General features: G+C 45.5%; 1 protein-coding gene across 4 annotated transcripts in view; it reads right to left on the reverse strand.

Moving 5' to 3' along the window:
• MCF2 (MCF.2 cell line derived transforming sequence) overlaps positions 1–20,790 on the reverse strand; it is a 55,253-nt gene that overhangs the window by 9,604 nt on the left and 24,859 nt on the right. For all 4 annotated transcript variants that reach the window (XM_063422187.1, XM_063422186.1, XM_063422185.1 and 1 more), the window contains exons 7-22: positions 20,316–20,465; positions 17,429–17,553; positions 16,864–16,978; positions 16,387–16,506; positions 15,090–15,281; positions 12,264–12,455; positions 11,949–12,120; positions 9,186–9,274; positions 8,534–8,622; positions 8,242–8,308; positions 6,394–6,509; positions 6,212–6,281; positions 5,786–5,878; positions 5,351–5,443; positions 4,265–4,390; positions 3,302–3,523 (exon numbers count right to left, since the gene is read on the reverse strand). In XM_063422187.1, coding sequence (XP_063278257.1) covers positions 3,302–3,523; positions 4,265–4,390; positions 5,351–5,443; positions 5,786–5,878; positions 6,212–6,281; positions 6,394–6,509; positions 8,242–8,308; positions 8,534–8,622; positions 9,186–9,274; positions 11,949–12,120; positions 12,264–12,455; positions 15,090–15,281; positions 16,387–16,506; positions 16,864–16,978; positions 17,429–17,553; positions 20,316–20,465 — 2,031 coding nt within the window. The remainder of the gene's footprint in view (positions 1–3,301; positions 3,524–4,264; positions 4,391–5,350; positions 5,444–5,785; positions 5,879–6,211; positions 6,282–6,393; positions 6,510–8,241; positions 8,309–8,533; positions 8,623–9,185; positions 9,275–11,948; positions 12,121–12,263; positions 12,456–15,089; positions 15,282–16,386; positions 16,507–16,863; positions 16,979–17,428; positions 17,554–20,315; positions 20,466–20,790) is intronic.

Genomic DNA, 20,790 nt, shown 5'->3' on the forward strand with positions numbered 1-20,790 from the left:
TCATCAATTTTAATTTACGTAGCAACTGAAAGTCATTATCTTTCTCATCCCTCCTGACTTGCTATCAGCTGTATTTTGGTTAAGCTTTCCAAAATAATCAATGGACCTTCGGGAACCTTTTGTTTGGGAATCAGTGAAACTAACTGAAGCATCATTTCAACTGCTTCTTCAGCATAAAATTTCTCAGATTTGGCATATGAAGATTTATAAATACATGACATGGTTTTTATCCACATACGTTATTTCTGCCATATTACTCTTTATTCACCCACTAAATTCTTTGTTTCCCTCTGTCAGTGATCTTTAAAACCCATCTGTGAAGCCCCTAGCTCCTTTAGGAGTTTGAGTTCAATGCCTTTTGGCCCCTGACCATCCCTGCAGTGCTGACAGCACCCCAAGGAGAATTACCCTTCTTGCCAAAAGGAGGGTTAATTTTTGGGATACGGCCTGAGCTGCCCCACGCCTGGCTTCCAGGACACATGCAGGCTTGAAGCTGAATGCTGCTTTACTCATTATCCCCCACCTCTTTTGATAGTTTAGATGAAAACACTGAAGGCCCAAATCCTTCAGGATCTGCACAATGTGACCCACCTGAACCAAGCTTAAACCATGGTCAGAGACAAGGGATTCTTCAGCAACGGGAGACCTCTGATCTCCCTCCTCAACAGGCCATGAAGCTGAAAACTGCCCTAATACCTGATACCACACAAACCAGCTTCTCCCTTAAAGCAGGGTTTGCTGGCAATTATTCACTGATTAAAGGATGGTCAAAAATAGCTCAAGTATCCCACTTGCATGTTTTGGAACAGATGTAATAATAAGAGGTATCATCTATCATAAATTATTCACGGAGACTGGATTAGACAAATCCACTATAAGCACAAACAAAACCTTAGAAATAACATCTGTTCAACACTGCTGTTTCTCCTTGAAAAAATGTGCGTGCCCAGAGCTTTTGGTCTGAAAGACTTTGATGATTTACAGAGTAGGTCCCATGGAAAAATGTTCTGTTCCAACTCTTTCACATGTTGGTGCCCCTTTTCAGTGACATAAACAGCCTCAGGGAGCAGGAACCAAGTTGCTCTTGAAATCACAGAAACATTTAGGCTAGAAAAGACTCCTGAGACCATCGACCCAAACCATTCCCTCAGCACTGCCAAGGCCACCATGAACCTCTGTCCCCCAGTGCCACATCCACATGGCTTTGAATCCCTCAAGGGATAGGGACCCTCCCACTGCCCTGGGCAGCTGTGCCAGTGCCTAACCACTCCTCATATCCAAGCTGAACCCCCCTGGCACAACTTGAAGCCATTTCCCCTTTAGAAAGCTGGATGAGGCTCCATTTTGATTTTATAAAAACTTAAAATTTATGAAAGCTGTTGGAAGGGCAGCCTAGAGAGCACCTCATCCAGTTGCTGCAATTCCCAGTTCTGTGCAGCTCGTTTACCTTGGCAATTTATAGAGGCTCCTAAAAAACTGCCCAGGCATCAAGATAATAGAAATTTTAGATGATCTACTGTGATGATGCAAAAAACAAGTGCCAGGAACAGACAGATTTAAGGTCTGTTCATTCAGGATAGTGGATTTTAAAACTCCATTTCCTCCCCCTGCCCAGGATTTACTGTCGGCTGTTGGATCACTGCAGTGCAGACCAAGCTGGGTTAGTGCAAAGCTCTGGGATGGTGTTCATCTGCATCAGCCTCCACACGGCACCAGGCAGATTTACCTGGCCCTGCAGTCACCTGCATCCTCTAGGTTACTGAATCTCAGCTGAAGAAGTATTTACCACTGCTCATTTCACACAGGATGCAGAATACTATCCTGAGGGTTTCTTTGGTTTTCTTTTATGGATGATCTGTTACACAGCATCTACCCAACCACTCGTTTCAATCTTGAATCCCCAAAAAACATTGCTGCAAAGAAAAATAATTTCCTGATACTTATGGACATGTTTTAGTGGTGGATTTGACAGTCCTGGCTTAACAGTTGGACTTGATCTTAGAGGTCTTTTCCAATATCAATGTCTGTGATCACAAACCAAATAAATGTCAAGCCCAAGGATTTTGCCCTCAGTACAGAAATTCTCAAAACATATGTGTGCAGATGTAATCCTGTCACATCCATGGACTCTCTAACTCCAGCCTCTGTGTGTCAATACAAGCAACTGCAAAATGAGTCCTCTCAAGGCAAAGGAAAACTGTGGACATATTGCCTGGACTCTGGAGTGCCGAATTTTCTCCTCTGAGCTGCATTTCCCCCTGCCACCTCTTCAGTCCTTTCAAGAGCATGTATGCTAAAACAAGTATTGCAGGGGAAACAAGCTCTCCAGAAAGAAAATTCTGCTGCTTGGGGAAAACATTGGGTACCAAACCATATGGCCCGAGACTTGCTTTTATCACATAATTTGTAACGTGCACCAGAGCTGAACAGACTTCTCTGCTGTCACCTTGTTTTCTGACTACTTGTGGCAAATCCCTCCCCAGACCCACCAAGACCAGGGACCTGCAGCAGGGATCTGCTCTGCCTCCAAGTTCTCAGTTTCTCCAGTCCAACACATATACCCGCATTGGTTTTCATTTTTCAAGAAAAAAAAGGCAGAGCACTGACGAAAAAAATGCTGATATTAGAACTGCTCATCACACACAGTATGCCAGAAGGTCTCTTTTAGAGCAGCACTTTGGGAATTTTATTGATAACAGTTAGCATTTATAGGGTTGGGACACTTGTCTGCATCCCTCATATTTTGCCATAGCCTGCCCTTGTCATCTGATAATTGTCCTTTCAGCTGCAGTTGGAGCCTGCCAAAGGAGAAGGGAATGGGGAGGAAGAAGAATTAACCCTGCATCCTCCTGCCAGGTGAAATTAGGGCTCAGGAGCAGCCAGGCAGAACCTGCCCCAGGGGCCTCCCTGGGGCAGGAGGAGCCCCCCCGCCCTCCCAGGTGGGTTGGGGAAGACAGAAAATACCCCTCCATGGCCTCACCCACTCCTGTAAGACGGCTGGAGCAAGGGGCCAGGCACATCTGTACCCCCAGCACTGCACAGCTCCACTTCCCTTGCAGAGTCACAGCTGTGACTTCAAGTCTGGGGCTCTCCCAGCTGCTGCCTCAGCTCGAGTTCATTCACCCAATAGACTTCCACAGACATGGCACGTCCCTGTGGCATCACAGCCCTCAGCAGCAGAAAACAAGCCACCATGTCAGAGAAAAAAAATCCCTTTGGGCTCTGCAGAATTACTGGTCTACAATATACATGGCTGTATAAAACACCCTCACTTTCACAAATAAAAATAAAAACTCCTTACTTTCAGAAAGTGCTTAAAGCTGTAAGATGAGGTTTTGTCATATCCATCTCCGTGCTCCTCTCGCTTCTTGCAGAAGACCAAGGCTTTCTCATACAGAAACAGGTGCCTCTGCATGGGCTTGAACCTGGCCAGATCCTTCATTTTTGTTGGCCCTTTTCGGTGTCCTGTCCAAACACTGAAAGATCCCTGCATCAATACTTTCCCTAGTTCACTTAGGTCACCCTGGGGAGAGCATGACAAATAAAAAAAGAAAGAAAAAGACGTCAATGAAAATGTGAGAGGACTCTCCAAACAATGATGGGACACAGGGCCAGCTCTGTTCCAAGGCACGTCCCTCTAAGAATAGTCTTCCTGGAAGCATCAGAGGATCTTTTGGGAGCGATGACCTGGTGCCAGAGGAGAAGCACAGCTCTCATGCAGGGCTGCAGCTAGTCCAGAAACTCGGAAACTGGAAGAACTAAAAAGAATGGAAAACCATCCAGCTCCTATGGAAGTGCATGTCAAGGGCTCTGGCTACTTTAGTGGGACAGGGAAGTGAGATTTGAGTCTGAACTGAGATATCAGAAGATGAAATTCACCAGGAGGCCAGGTCTGGGATCAGCAACTTCCCTGAAATCCTCGGAAAGACAATGGGAAAGGTTCAAAATCAGCCTCAGGGAGTCGTTTGTTAAATGCTGAATGAGAAATACTACAAAAACCCCAGGTGAGTTATTAGGTCAGCCGTGAGAACACAAAGGGGCACACTGTAAAAATACTCTAGAAAACCACAAGGTGGCAAGTGTGGGCACTGTGCAGCTTGGATATTCCCAAACCCCTGAAATCAGATGGAAGACTGTCACCTGTGAGGGCTCCATTACCCCATTCTCTTTGTAGCTGTTCTCAGCTAACATATTCTGGGCACCATTCATTCCCAGTGCATCACCTGGCTTTGTGCAAGGGGTCTCATTGCTCAGATCTACTCACATCATATCCTGTGATTGAAATCTGATGCATGGAGTCATTGACTGACTTCAGCAAATCCAACATTGCAACCAGAGCTTCTTGAAGTTCCTGAACTCCATCACAGCTCGTGCTGTACTTTAGCAGCTCCTAAAAATAGAAATAGGAGAGCACGTGTTTGCACTTGAACAAAGCAGATTTTTCCACCTTGCCCAAAGTTTCCAATGCCCAGAAGTGACCTACACTGAGTTTCTTTTTTCATGTCACTGGAAAAAAGGCTCCCTCTAAAGCACAGTCAGTATGAGGCGTGGAACAGGTCAATGAGGGATGGCCTATTTTTAATGTGTTTCCTTAAGGATGGTGTCAGCACAGAGCAGCACTACACTCTCCTGATGCCTTTGTGTTGTCTTTTCCTGCTTGGTAAGATATGGCAAATAAGGCTTGGGTTTTTCATTAGCTGCCAATATGCCCTCAAATGAGCTTGCAGCAGATGACTGTCTATAGATTGGCAGACAGAAGGAACAGAATTTATAAAATCCAGAGCCTTCAAGTCAGTAAATGGAAGACAGAATTTTACCACTGAAATAAAATTAGTTGAATTTCAAATCTCCTGTGCCCACCTACAACTGCATGTATATGTATTCCAGACACTAGAAGGTGGTTCAGAAGCTACTGCCCAAGTGTTACTCCTGCCTTATAAAGTGCGAGTAACAGCATTGTTCTGCCTCAGATGGAGCACACAAGAATAAATGCATTGAAGATTACAGGTGCTATCAACATCTGAGGAGAAGAAGACATGCAGCAATATATTTCATTCATCAGATTCTCATGATCATCTCTGGCTTGGTTTTCTTACAAGTACTTCTGTAATTTTGCATCTCTGAATAGATTCAAACAGTCTTTCTCTCCTTAAAAAATGGCCTATTAAAAGCACTTGCTCGTTTTTCAGGTACGTGAGCATTCATCCTCACTGCAAGTCACTTCAGGAGAGGCCAAGATAAGCAATATGTCATCCAAAGCTCGGTGCTGATTTACAGGTAACCTTTAATTGAAAAATAAAACAAATCTAATCTATTTGCTGGTGCTCTTTGAAAGCAGAACATGAAATACCTTCAGAAGTAACTGGTATTTTGTCAGGCGTTGCACTGGTTTGAGCAGATAGGAATCCAGCCCAAGTTTGTGTTCTAATTTTCTTTGGCATTCCTGGAACACAGAATTCAGACTAAGTAAGTTTTGCACCATCTGTAAGTCATTATTCCAACAGCACAACCGTGGGGTTTGGATGGCTTCAAAGGTTTCATGTCAAAGTGTTGAATGGTACCCAGAACTAAAGAAATATTATAACACCACACAAAATAGCACAGTGGATCTGCCTTGTGCTCCTGGGGTACAAGAAACTCCAACACCTCTTTTTGTGAGCATTTAGTGCGCATTTTTCACATAACACTGAACAAAACACAGGAGAACTGTGGGCTGTTGAGGAGGGTGTTTAGGACAAGGGAGTGTGCTAGGGTGGTGCCTGCCCAGGTAGGAGAAGCAGCTTACCTGGAAGAAGGAGCTTTCGGAGCACTGCCTCCACAGGGACTCCGAGCGGGGCTTGTTCTGGCAGTACTTCTCATACATCTGGAAATCCTCCCGCTGCAAGGCAAGCCAAGAGGCAAGTCACCCTCAGAGACCCTGCTGGGCACCAAAGGAGGCCAACACCCAGACTGTGTGTTGCCCTTTTATTTCTGCTGCCAGCTTTAATGTCTAAAATTGACAGAGTTTGGGTGAAAAAAGCACAGCTGGGGATCACAAGCTGTGGTCATGACGGCTGCTCTGCCCCATCTCTGCTGGCCACACACGGCCACTGCTGGTCCTGAGGGTCAGGAGCCTCTCACTCAACCAACAAAACAGGTGTTGCAGAGTGTGACAAGCCAGAAGAAACACTGGCCTTTGAACCTGCTTTTTACGTGAAAATAATTCACCCACCCTGTCTAGGAAACAACATCCCACTCTCTCAGGTGCTCCCAGGCAGTTTTCCAAACTGTGCAGGAAAATTCTGCAAGAGATGGGAGAAGGGACAAAAATGCAGCAGTGAGCAAGGTGAGGTTTGGGTATTCCAGCATTCCAAGGGATCAGTCAGGTGAAAGGGGAAGAGAGCAACACCATACTTATTGTGGAAGTCATAGATCTCGGGCATGTTTCCGAAGAGAACGTCCTTCCTGTTCCTCAGCACGGGGGGCAGGAGGATGAGCATGGCAGGATTATCCATCTCAGCTCTGTAGCCCTGTCAGATGAAAAAGGGCTCATCACTCAGCTGCCATCTCCTCAAAGGCAGATGAAAAGGGGACATGAACAGACTTTCAATACGAACTCTTTGTTTCTAAGTGCAATATCCCTTTTATTCCCTGTTTTTTGGTCTCTAAATCCCTGTCTTTCAGCACACGGGGTTGTGGTCCAGAAGGGAATGGCACGGGACACCTCCCATGGGGGCTGCAGCACTGCAGAGATGCTCCCAATTCTCCAAAGGCAAATCAGCCTGGCTGCAGGAGAGGACCCACAGGAATACTTGTGTGAGGTGAACACATCTTGTCCGTGACCAGGGGACACAGGAGTGTGTGTGCAGAGTGCAGTTCCACACAGCCTCACCAGAACCAGGGCAGGAGGCAAGCCACAAACCAGAGACAGCTGGAGATCAAATCAGAAATCCATGGGCTTTTTGCCCTTGTACAAGACATGCTGAGCACTAGAGTCTTGTTCTCCTCAATGCTTCAGGAGTTCTGGGCTCTGTGGCTCCACTCACCCCTTGAAATCTCCCAAACTGGGGAGGAGCTGGAAGGGACAACACTGAAATTCAAACTGTTGGGTGTAGCTAGGAAATAATGTAAAGCTCCACAAAGTAACAGCCCATCACTGCAGCAGATATGGCAAATTTCCTAACTGCAGTGCAGGGAGAAGGCACAGCCAGAACTCAGCACCATCAGTGCCCCCAAGAATGCCACTAGCCACAGCCCAGGCTGGCCCTGCACCTCCTGGTCACCAAGGACTGCACAGAACTGAGGCTGTTTCAACATGAACAGCAAAAATGTATTCAATATGTACAGCACATCTCCTGTGGCTTTCCAAACTAATCTCTCACACTTACTGTGGCTGGAATCAATATTCCTTATACTAAGCAGGCATTTTGTAGTTGATTAAAGATGCAATAGATGATAAGTATCTGGAAAATTAGTCATTTTTATTTAAGGCCAGCAAGCAGGCTTCCCCCTTTAAAGGAAATACTATTTTCAGAAAACTGAAGTCTATCTGTCCATTTTTCTCTATCTAGACTCAGTGTGCACAGCAATAAATCTGTGTACCTGCCAACTGCTTCATCACAGAGAGTGTGGTTTAACAAAAAACCCAATCAGTGCAGGGAAATTATGTGTAACTACCTGCAGTCCAACAGATTTATATCCTGCTTGCTCCTGGGTGAGAGAAATATGAGGGGGGGAGCTATGTAACAGCCAACTTGTTTTAGCCATCAGCAAGAGTTATTTTGGAATAAAGTAGTAATGTCTGAAACGACAGTATGAGAAATCATTGTCTGCTTTCCAAAGTAATGCGCTTCATACAGTCACGAACTTCACCGTATTGAGACAGAATTCTCCCAAGGATAAAACACAAGCTACTTCCTTTTGTCTCCTAAAGGTAAAGGAAATTAGGGAACAGTAAAAAATCCCAGCTTTTTGCATATTTTGCAGGCATTGCTAAGGCTAATTACCAGTGCTTTTGTGTACAAACAGAAGGATTTGCCTTCATTGTAGATAAAAAGCTCATCCTGACACCAACTGCTCCTGCAGATGCCTCAAACAAAGAAATCCTAAGGAGCAAACTTGAGTATTTATGACTAAATTGGGATCTGACAGTCTGGTGTAAACCTGCTCTGTCACATTTCAGCTCAGTTTGACAGAGTGGCAGGTGCCCTTTTGTACAAATCACCAGGGAACAGTAATGAGCAACCTGGAGAAATCACTCACCATCAAAACAGTGAAGAGCTCCTCCACATACACTCTCTCTGTTTCTATAAGCTCATTTATGACATGGCTAAAATGAAAAACAAAATAGAAATGCATTATTTTCATGTCTATAAAAAGCCCCACAGGTGATCAGTGCAGTTCAAGAGCCAAACATTGTGTGATCTCATTAATAACCAAGGGGTAAAAGCACAAGAGATGACACCTGGGTCAGGCTGGAGGAACATAGGGATGGGGCAAGAATTGGCCAGAAATAAACATCATTTTATGTGATGTAAATGGAGCGAGTGCTTACCCTTTCAGTATATCTAAACTGTCATCACTGTCTGAAATAAAATACTGCAAGGAATTCCGCTTCTCCTGGTAGTCGTGCATGACTTCGATCTGCAAGACAAATGGGATGCACTGGGAAGAGCTGCAGGAAGGGCCCTGCAGGGGCAGGAGGAGCCCAGCCCCTAATGCCAGCCTTCTTTGGGGAAGGATGAAATGTACTTCCGTACAAGAACCCTTGGGCAGTAAAACTTAACAGGGAACAACCTGTAATGGGTAGCCAAATGTTCCCAGAAATTACTCTTGCTACATAAAATCTGAAAATACTGATAACATAATTCATTAGTGAAGAGGCTAGAGAACAGTTTCCACAGGGGAAATATCTGTGAATGGGGTTATTTCCTAATACACATCTCTGTTATGAAAGAAATAAGCTCAGGGAATAACACACAGGAATAGGTATCCGGATATTGGAAAATCAATCCAAGATAGAGCTCAGGTGTTGGACTAATCCAACTAAACCATATGCATATAAGAGGGTTTGGTGGATTTTTTAAAAGGAAAAAGAAAAAAGAAAACGAAGAGAGCATCTCCAAATCCAAAGTACACTCAATCTTTGGAGCAGTTTCAGTTCTTCAGTGTACAAAACAAACCCACATTTCATGAATAGTTTTTACCTTGCGAGAACTTGGAGTTTTTCTTGACGTTTTCTTCCCAGGGAGAGAGAGATCAAATGAAAATTTCAAACTGGAATTAAAATCCACACCTTGGGTAGAAAAAAGCAGAATTACATAATGTACATCTATAGCAAAGGAAATGGTTCAGATAGAAACTAATAAGTCAGGAAGAAAAATGGGATACGCTTTAAGAATAAATAATTAGTTAGCTAGTATTAATAGCAAACTGACAAAATAAAGGGTATTTATCCCAAACAACACTGATTCCACACAGCACGTCACACGGTCATAAAGGCCATAAAGTATAAATATTTAGAAAAAACAAAATGTCCACTAAGGGAACACAGTAATCAAAACCTAACAAAGTCTCTGAAGCCTGAGCATGTGATAACAGCAAAAACAATAAAAGCAAATAAACTACAAAAAAGGTCACCCCCTTCTAGGACACTGTTTTAAAGTCTTTTTACAAACATAGGGCAAAATGCTCAGCTGTAATGAACTGTTTCTCCATCTTGCACAGATTTATTGATATTGCCAGTAAATAATTACAAGTTGTAATTGAGCTACTGAGGTAAACTGGAAGCTTCAAAATAAAGCATCAGTCTCTCCAGTGAGTTGTATGACATCATACAAATATTTTGTAAGAAGAATGTAGACCTGCTGGAGAGAGTCCAGAGGAGGCCATGGAGATGCTCTGAGGGCAAACTGGTGTGGAGAGCCCATCTGGAGAGCTGGGGCAGCTGTGATATCCAGCTGTTGCAGGTTATCACAGCCAGGCCTTGCACCTTCTGGTGTAATCAGAGAGCTCTGGATGCTGCAGACAGACCAGAGGTGTGCATGGGGTGGGGCCCATCACACATGGAAAGACCTAAAAGAGGTGAGGACTTGCCAGTGGTCCTGCTCAGGGACTGCCTCAGGAGGAAGAGAACATGGATGTGGAGCTGGATGGGAGATGGGCACCAGCTTCTCTTGCAAGTGTGACTCTACTCTAGTACTTGGGCCCTGTCACAGCCTACAGTGCCACTTTTGCACATCTCACTACACCTGAAGGCTCAGGGTGGGATAAGTTTACTCTTCCCTGAACCCCACCAACTCCCCTCCAAAAAAGGTTTAAAAATTAGAACCACATTTCTCAGACAGGCTTCAAATCCAGGGCAAAGATAAAAGAGGAAGCATCTCTCCTCAGACAGAGACAGAAAGGGGGAAAAGGGGCATAGAAACATAAGAAATAAAGGAATAGAGGACAAAAGTGATGTGCTCAGAGTTGGTTTGGTTTCAATCCACACCATAAAACCCATCCATCTCAAAGCACTCCCAGCAGAGCTCAGCGTGTGCCTTTGACACTGCCCATCACGCCAGCAGGCCTGCAGCAGTTTGATGTTTGGTATCAAACAGACTTTATTTAAAAGCTCTCTTGTCATGATCTATTCAAAGAGGAGCCTTTTGTCTTTTCCACACTTGATCATTGCTTTCAGGCAGAGGATTAATGGAGGATACCTGTGCTTTGCAGGTGACTGAGTGCCTCTGCTAGAAAAACTTGCATCCCATAAAGGCATGAAATAAGTCCAGCTGAGTGATGATGATCTCACAACATCCCACAGAGGTGGCCACCCATTTACCCTATTCTTTAGGTCAATAATTTGTCTTTAACCCTTTCCTCTTCCCAGAAAACTGGAAAAGCTGTGTTAGGTAAAATGGGCAATGCTCTAGTTTAAACATTCAGAGCTTTTTTACTGACTGGGGAAAGGGTTTCAGAAGGTTATGTGCTCTAGAGAGCATGGCATCAGCCTGGAAAGAGAAAATCTGGGATTTACTTGCTGCACTGGCCTGCATCTTGAGTAGTATAATTTCCCTCACTGCATCCAGCTTCATTCCACCCCTCCACTTGGCTATTTACATTTCTTATTCCCTGAATTGCTTTTGCTACAACTTACCATAACCAATATTTGTTAATTCATCATAAAAACCCTGTGTTAAAACACAAATGTTTAATTGCTTTTATGTAATCAGATCACTGAATTTAATATTCTGACATAATTTAGCAAGTCCCTGGTTGAAAATACATGGATGCTACTTTGGAATCTCTTTTAATTCTGCCTGATGCACTCAGGGCTGCCAAGGATGAAAGTCCTAATGTTATCATTTAAAGCTAACATGGTGCCACATCCCATTACTAAAACTAAGGCAGAACATTCAGTGACCTCAGTTCAATGAGAATTTGTACCTTTATGGGCATTAATTATTCCACAGCTGGGATTTAGGGAAGACACCCTGAAGGAATCAAAAGGAGTTAAGCATCCAGCTCATTTCTGTTCATGAGATTTGAGCTCTTCATTTCTCCAAGCTCCTTTGCAAACATCGGTCTAACTTTATGTCAGTTCCAACTCAAGACAGCCACAGAGAATAGGCAAGCTAATAAATTTATAAGCCTTGCCCTTTTTTCCCTGTAGTATTAATTCACCAGTTTCCAGCCCAGCAGGATGCCAGTAAAGCAGAACTGGAGGTTCACTAACAGCTCTTTTTCACTGAGTAGGAAGTGGAAATAGATAACAAGCAACCAGCTTCATCCTTCACACAGATATGGGAACATTGACACAAACACTGGAAAGTTAATAAATCACCTGCTATATATTTAACACTGTCCAATAACTCCGCATCTGCCAGCAAGTTTTAGTTAGCTTCTCAAAACCATCTTAAGCCTTACTCTTCCTGCCTCAAAGCAAAATTATCAGCTGAAAACACAGTAATTCCACAACATTTTACCATGTTTAGGAGAGAACAAGGGTGACTTTGATCTGGGGGGATTTTCTGGCCGAGGAGCTACCAGCTGGACGGGCCGCACGTGTTTATCCAGCAGCTTCTTGAAGCAGGACTGCCGGTTCTCAAACATGCTGCGGACGTTCTCCAGCTTGGCCTGCACGGACTGGATCTGGCACTGCAGAGAGTGAAGAAAGGCCCACAGGATCACCGTCAGTTTGCCCTTTGACCCAAAGCAGAGGACTATAAAGGTGACAGCACTGCCACACAGTCCAACCCTGCTTTTCACTTGTGTAACAAGGAACTGGAGGCATTGCTTACCTTCAACTCAGATGTTAAGACTGACTCAAAATCGTAATGTAGGGCTTGGGAATCATAGTTTAAGTAGGCTGAGGAGCTTTCAAGAAATTTTTCTATGTCCTGGAGTGCTTTCTGAGCACCTTCCTTAGACTGGCACTTGTCCATCTGCTGGTTGGCGAGCAGGTAGGCACCTTCATCACAGCACTGCAGAGCCTGGGGACAGCACAGGGAGTGAGACCTCAGCAGCACCTCCACTGCAACGAGGTTCTCATAAGGAATATCACTGACTGGATCTGGATGCAGCTAAACAGCATCCCCAAAGATCTCAGCTCTTACTGTGCTTTCAATAGAAAGCAGAAAGGCCACATTTTTTCTGTAAGGTAACTGCAGTCCTCAACAGACCCAGCCAAGCTGTTCCTACTTGTACCTGGCTAAAATCAGTGGTGTACCTGACATGGAACGACTAGTGCACAGCTGACCCCAGTGATAAGCAGATGTTTATGTCTCCAACTGGGAAAGCTGAAGTGGGCAGTTTGGAGCTTACAGGGAGGCTGGCAGGTTTCTTGAGTGTCGTGGTTGCAAGGGAGGTGAATTTTTTTTCCAGGGGGATGTGGGCAGTCCAATCAGTAATCAGCTTTTCTGCTGGCACCTAGATTGGTCACTCGGAGGTTTGGACACGCCTCTGAGGACACAAAGAGTTAAAAGCAGGAGTCTGAGGGGCTCGGCCTCTTTTTCAGATCCCGGTTTCAGCAGAGAGACGTGTCCAGCCTCCTTCCCCTGCCCAGCAACGAGGCTGGGTGGGGGAGGGGAAACACGTGGTCGGCTCAGGTAAGCCGGAGCCCCCGGGGGGGGGAGAAGAGAGGGGACAGGACTGGAACTGAGCTGCCCCGTCCAGGATGGAGGGGTGGAAAACTGTGGAAGTGCCTTCTGTGTGTGCTCAACCCCCCCACCCCAAACTCCGGGAGAAGGTGCCGAGCCACGTGGGAGTTGTGGAGCCTGGGAGTGCCTGAGCCTGCACCCTGCCGAGAAAAAACTGTTAACCCTTGTGTAGCAGAAAGAAACTTTTCTTAGACATTGATTCTCATGACTGGTGGTTTCGGAGAGAGGGAAGCGGCCTGAGACTGAGATGATAAAGCATGATTGGAAGGAACCCGATGGAAGAATGAGAGGAGTAGCCTTCTGAGCTGGACTTCTCTTGCATAATGTCAGCCATGGACTGAACTTAAGTCTCTTTTGAACATAAACTGCATTTTTGGGTGGATGCAGCTGCCCTTGCTTTTGCTACAGTGACTGGCACTTGAAGAGTGGAGCGAGCAGAGAAGCGAGGGGGAGTGTGAGGTGGTGCCCTCTGCCCTCAGAGCAGACCTGCTCCTGGAACCCCGGCCCCTGGGTAAAAAGGGGAGAGCTCGGCATGCAGCATCCTTAAAAAGCCCTGTATGTAGTTTTGGCCTATGAGACAGCGGTGAGAGCGCTGGACATAGGAAAAAGAGAGAGTCACCCTGGCAGACCTCTCCGGGTGGTGCCACGGGTGACATGGGAACACATAAGGAGTAGACCTGTGTGTTCTGGAGAACAGTCTGTGGTGCCAGAGAGACTCCTCTCTCCCTTGCTGAATTGAAGATTAGTTTGTTTTTGAGTGGTGATTGTTTGATCTAAAACCCAAAGGTTGGTCTGTGAAAAGTGATGGGTGGGGAGGTAGAAACTGGGAGAAGAAATGTTCTAAGAAGTTTTTATTTCTGTCTCTGTGTGTGTTTAAGAGTATTTCTGTCCCTGTTCTTATGTAATTAATAAAGTTTTGGTGGGGTTTTTTTTGTTTTCAAGATTTAAGCCTGCTCTGCTCTGTTCCTGATCACATCCCACAGGAGTTGTTAGAGAAAAAACATATATTCATGGGTGCATTAACATCTGGCCAGTGCCAACCCATGACATTGAGGCTCAGTGCAGACCTGAACTGGGGCTCATTGGCACTCACACACTGTGGTGTGTATGGGGGTGAGAAGATGCTCCAGCCAAGAACAGAGAATCTCCAGTGCTGTGAACGGGAAGGGAGACATGGAGAGCAGGACCATGCTGTGCTCCAAGCTAGACCCCAGGCACCAACCAGGTCTGGAAGGAGCCCAGGAGAAGCCCCTGTCCTGTAGCTTAGAGGCTGCCAAGGAACTGTCTGTTCCCACAGACCAGCACAATGCTGAAGTGGAGTACAGAGAGAGGAAAAATGATCTCCCCAGTTCCCCGAAACAGGGAAATGGAACAAGGTCAAAATTCACTGTTTCTCTTAACTGACCTCAAGCATATTACAGCCATGTGCCTTCTGGCCTAATTAGCGTGAATTTCCCTAAATGAATATTTGATGCTGATTAAGATATCAAAGAGCATTGGAACCACATGACTCCCCTTCCATGCTAGCACACAGCAGCTGTGCCTATCTACCAATCTGTCATCTTATTTTACACTCAGCTATGTTCAGTCCTAAAAAATCCCTCAGAAAAAAGGGCTGGAGTTTATGTGAAAGTGTTACCTCTCCTGCACTGGGCATGAAAAACTCCAAATTAAATTAATTACATGGATGCAGCATGAAAGCATGATCAAGAGCAGCAGCTGAACTTGGTGTTCTGTGGAGGTGCCCACCTCTTTCTGCTGCCTTCACAGCACCAGCAGATACCTGTTTGCTGACTTCCCAGCTAAGGAAGGGGTGTGGCACTCCTCCAGCCTCTGGGGAGCACCTCCCTACCATTAACTGCTGAAGAAAAGCTGCAAATTTCAGATGCTTGCAGCTAAGAAGAGAGGCTAACCCCATGGAGAAGCTAACCAACTATCTCCTCAGAGCTCTGTGTCTCTGAACTCTACCTGCTGAAGGCGGGTGTGAAGCTCCAAGGTCTTCTGCAGGTGCATCTGCTTCCTTTTGATCTCATCTGACAGGAGGTCGGAGTGGTGCCGCAGCTCGTTGCACTGCTGGCAGATGAGGTTGAGGGCATAGTGATGGTTGGCTGCAAGCTGGTGTCCATGCAGTATCACCACCTGAGCCTTCCCTATCAGATCCTGCAGGGGAAGGGAAAGAACGCACTGCACACTCACAGAAATAATGCCAAAGTGTCCACATGTACCTGCGTGCGCTCTCGCACCTTACAGGATTTCAGGCACACATGGAGGTCACCGGAGTAGCCAGCATGGGTGGCTGATGCAAGATAAATTGGTACCCACCATCTGGGAAGAAAACCCTTTGCAATCCATAAAGAGGATGAAGAAGAAAACAGTATTTCACCAAACTGGCAATGCCATGAGTGCCTGCTGGCAATGCATCACTGCCCTCTCCAGGAACTGCACCCTGAATAAACTGCAGCTGATGTCCACTTTAGGCCTGCTGTGCTCCCAAGAATCAAAGGGAATTCAAGTAGTTAAGGTTTATCTTGATGCCAAGAACACACTATCTTCTCTCCACATCTTAGTCAGTATAATGGTCATGGTTTCTCCAGGGCTGGCCTTTCTGCTGCACCCTGCCTGCCTGGCATTTTGATCCTCCTCCCTCTCTCCATAGATGTTTCTTCTAAATGGCCAGCAAGCCTCAGACCTTTCTCTAGAACTCTTCTGTCTTCAGACCCCTCAGGATTTCTCTGCTGACCCTAGCCCATGTGCACAGCACATCCCTTTGCAAAGGTCACATCCTTAGCTGGGCTCCTGTGAGTCATTTCTCTTCCCTCTTCTTTCCCCTACATCTCTTAGTCTTCACCCATATGTTATGTTCAAGTCACAGACATGTCAGGATACAATTTTTTTTGCAACTCCATGCAACTCCTGGTAACAAGTTTCTGCCTATTAGCATAACTAAAGCACTTAAAATATAAATAACTTTTCTTCTAGTTCATTAAATCCCACGCCTCCCCCACATTCAGACATTTATCTGTTCCGGATTTTCATGGTGGCTCAGCAATTTATTTTAACCATGATAATTAAATACCCTGTTTCTGGCTTTCAGAGTGATCGCAGCGTTGCTGCTCAGAGCACAGACATGAAATCAATCCCTTCATGCAGCACTTACCAACAAATTACACCAGAACTAGGTAATTTCAGCAAACAGCTCCTACCACAAATACTGAATGCAGCTCTTGTGTTTCATTAGTGCTTCTCCTGTGCAAGGTTATCTCACCTGGGCCATGCCATTGAAATTTTCCAAGTCCTTGAGCCTCTCTTTCACTTGGGGGATGCTGTCACCAGTGTCGGGCAGCTCCGCTTGCTGACCCATTAAAAATTCAATGGCATTCTTGACCTAGACACAAAGAAAAAGAGTGCTGCAAAAGGATACCAAGCACAAATAGGAAATCATTCTGAGCCCAAAATTAATCACACTTGAGCTAAGACTGCTAAATCAAATAACACAGTTAGTGCCCGAGAACTAATTTCTAAGTTCAAAGATGCGTCCATCAGCAAAATCCAAGTGGCTGCAGGGCAGTGATACCTAAATCAGCTCTCAATGAGGAAGCACAGCCGTCCCAGGCTAGCTAGCCCTGCCAAACTCAAGGAACAGCAGCATAAATTAAACACTCTCAAAACAAAAAGCAAAAAAACTTCTCTCCATCAGATCTCCAACTGTCCCTTCTGCCAGTGGAAGCACATCTGATCCTACCTCTTGAAAACTTTGCTCAAACTTCCAGAGTTGTAAATATTGCTCCATTTTTAACTGGTGTTTTTCCCAGAAGCCATCAAAAGCAGTCTCCATCTCACGTAGCTGACCAAGCAACCTTGGGCACAGACAAAGGACAGGATTGGAACAGTTTGCAAACAGAGGACAAGCAGAGATGGACAAGACCTAGAGATCACTTACACAAGTCTTCTGGACCCAAGGTCTCAGAGGAAGTAACAGACATGTACATATGACTTGAGATAATCCCAGAGAGAGATTTAATGAAACCATCACTGCACTGTGTGAAATAATTGTTGCTATCTCCATTTACCTGGGTAAAACCTGGGAGCCTAGCATGGGAAAAGCTTGTGTCTGATCCACAGCCTCACCATAACAGTGGGGATAAAGATCAGAGACAGTCAAAATCATGAGAGAAGTTCATTCAACAATTTGATGGGCTGGAGCAAAATTCTGGTATCATTGTCTTTGATAAACAACACATCCTCACCTAAGTAATTTGAGTGTTTCCACTGAAAAATCAGGGAAATTAGGAACATAGTGCACTCACCTATTCACAGTCTCCCAGTCCCCAGGCCTTTCTTGCTGCTGGTCCTGACTGCATTCCCCAGAGTCAGGCTCTTCAAAACTGCTCAAAAGCAAGTTTCCCTCTTTTGTGACTGCTGTAATGTCTTCCTGTGTAACACAAAATATTTCTCATTCAGGCTACTTATTGTGAGGAAAGGATAAATCATTTTGTGTTTCTCCTGCCTTAGTTTCCCTGTGTGAAATGAAGCACCAATACCCAACAGACCAAAGGGCTCCCAGCAGATGTTTTAGTCCTCTTAACATGGAACAAGCTCCTGAAGCTGCACTAAGCTGAGCCATGGACTGGTCACCAGGCTGGGGGACAACTGGCACACATGAATACATCAGGCCACAAAAAGATGCAGGAGCAGGAGGCCAGCACTGCCCCAGTTCTCTCCCGATGGGCAGGTGGTGGTGCTGTGAGACATCTGCCCACAAGTTCATGTCTTCAAGCAAGATTTTCCACAGCTTGATGGCTGTGCTTCTCCAAAAAGGTCAGGAGAGGAGGTTGTAAGAGGAGCATCCCATGGAGGAACAAAGCCAGGACTGAGTCCACAGGGCACCACTCACTACAACCTCTACAAATAAAATCAACTCTGCCAAGACAACCTCTGCTTGGGGAAAAATTAAACCTTTGGTGTCATCATTAGCATCAGCTGAGGTGCTTTGTGCTGGCTGGGCTCATCTCCAAAGCAAACATGTGCATTGAGTCAACTATTTTCAGGAAAAAGAAGCCAAACACAGAAATGAGGTGGGAGAAAACACACGTAGCTGATGAACTGAGGTGGAAGAGGCCCTGAAGGAATGACCTGTCTATGGTTCCACTGGAGAGCCAGACGTGGAGGAGTAAGAGCCCATCCTAGGAGATGGCCAGGTTTCTTTTGCAGGACAAACAATGGCAAAAACTCTTCAGGGAGAAGATTCAGAAAGCCCAGACTTGCTTAAATGTCTGCCTGCCCCAGACAGCTCACAGCAACCTGAACACAACATCATCTTCAGGGCAGCAGCCCAGGAGCAAGACACAGCTGCAGCAGCTTCCCCTCTCCCACACAGTGTCCCCTGCCAGTCTGCATCCCTGTCACTAGAACACCCTGGAAGATGACCACATGGCAAAACCCCTCTCTCTGTTTGATACTGCCACAGGCAGGAGACTCAGAAGAGAAGAATGATGCAGTGTGTTTTAGACTGCAGGGGGCTGTTATTTCATCCTCTTACATCTCACTTTTCTGTGTTATTCTTCTGATTCAAAGCCATTCATTATCCATAAAGCAAAGTGGCCCGACTGTCAAACAGGCGGTACCTTGACTTTTTCTGTTCAGTACATCAATGGGGTTAATTTCTCAGTTACTCTGTTTAATTAATTTCTGTCATTTTTTCATTGTGCTTGCTGCCAGTTTCTGTTCAGCATCACAGCTACATAAATTATTCTGATTGACTAATTATTTGAATTCAGGAATCAACTGTACCAATCTTGGGGTTGTCATGAGAAAGCTTGCTGTCACCACAATCTGTGCACAGTTTATCATCTGCTTTTGTGTTTCATGGTCTTAGAGGGAACAAAAGAAAAAAGCCAACAGACCTCATTTCAGACAAAAGCCAAAGAGTGGTTTTGATATTTGAAATTAATAGATGAGGAATTAAAAGCAACAGATGGCTTCTACTGAGTGCTGCTGTGCTTTCTACGCAAATGAAAACACGTGTTTTATTTCTCCACAGAGAAAAATGGGCACTGCTGACTGGTTTATCCACAGGTGACTTTTGCCCCCTACACTGTGGCCACAGTCCTGAGCACTAACCTGAAGTCCCTCAGTCATGTTGCAATAGATGTAGCTACTATTTTATATTACTCTCTTCATTTTCAGAGAAGTGATGGAGGCTCATTGACAGTATCTATAGTGATACTTTCTAAACATGCACACATGTATTTATGCCTACACACAGCACAACTTGGATGACATTTTCAGTATTTCTTAGAGGTAGCTTTCTGGGAACTCGTTGTGACATGAATGACAAATGATTATGAATTAAAATAGATACAATTCTTTGACTTAGGTAAATGAAACCTGTCACAAAGCAAAGGTGCTCACTCTTCAGCCACACAAAATAACTATTAACACAGTGATTGCTTCTGAAGGAAGTGTTTGGGGCCAGGTCTGTGCTGCTCTCTGAAAGATACAGGAGCACCAAAGACAACAGGCTGATAAAGCAGCAGCTGGCTGCACTAAACCTTCCATTGACTCCTATAATTATAGTAATCACAATCACAAAGAGTTGGAAAAAAATATTTAAAATATCCAAGAAACAAATGTTGTTTAAGACAAAACCTGAAGGCTCTCATGAAGACAGGGATCACATCATAGATGCTCTGTACTGTGTGCTCACACAGAAATCTTCACCTTGGATGGTTTCCAGCACAGTTCCCTTAAGTGGCCCCAGAGAAGAGCCACCAGGCAGAGGGACCCAAAGGCAAACCACCCCTCCAGAGCTGCTGATGAACTCTGTGTGCAGCTTTCTGTGGGCAAGGGCATGAGGCAGAGGGGACCCCAGCTGGGGACATGACCATGAAGCTGACAGAGCTTCCCATGGTCCTCCTGGCAGCCAGATATGCAAAGCCCACGGGAGGAGCAGGCTCCAGACAGTGACTGCTGCAGGCAGGAGGGAGCTGGCAGCTCAGACAGTTTGCTGGCTGCTGGCAGGGTGATCTGCTCGATGCACAGCAAACGTACGGGGAACACAAAAACAGCCACGCTGAGTTCCACCTCGTCTGACAACACACACACACCCGTGGCAGAGAGGGAGGGAGGAGGGGCACCAAAGGAATCAAGCAGCAGAAAGCCCAGCTGACTGTGCAGAGCTTTGCTGAGCCATACCTTGAGCTGGCAGTACCTCTCGGTGCGCAGGGCCAGAATGCGCTCGATGGAGTACATGTCCTCGGGCAGCTCGGTCTCTGCCAGCTCCATGCCAAAGCACTGCAACATCTGGGCAATTTCCTTCACAGTTAGTGCAAAACTCTCTATGGCCTGGTGGGACACAGAGACTGCAATCAGCCTGGCACTCACCACAGTCTTACCGCTCATGAAGAGCTCACAAAGAGCCAGGGCTGAGGTGTGCCAGGGGAGCCCAAGAGTTTGCTCTGAGAGAGCTGGGTGGGATGTCCACAGAGAGAACATCCCACTGGGAATCCAGCCTGCCATTTATCTGGGAGACAATATCCCAGGGAAAATTGAGAGTGTACAGGAAGCATAAAAACATACACCAAGGCACAACTCCTGATTCCTGGCAATATGAAAGTAAAGTTCTTGCAAAGGGAAAGAAACAAACCTAAAAGGAAATTTTCTGAATTCT

The sequence above is a fragment of the Prinia subflava genome, chromosome Z (genome assembly GCF_021018805.1).
Source record: "Prinia subflava isolate CZ2003 ecotype Zambia chromosome Z, Cam_Psub_1.2, whole genome shotgun sequence".
NCBI lineage: Eukaryota > Metazoa > Chordata > Aves > Passeriformes > Cisticolidae > Prinia > Prinia subflava.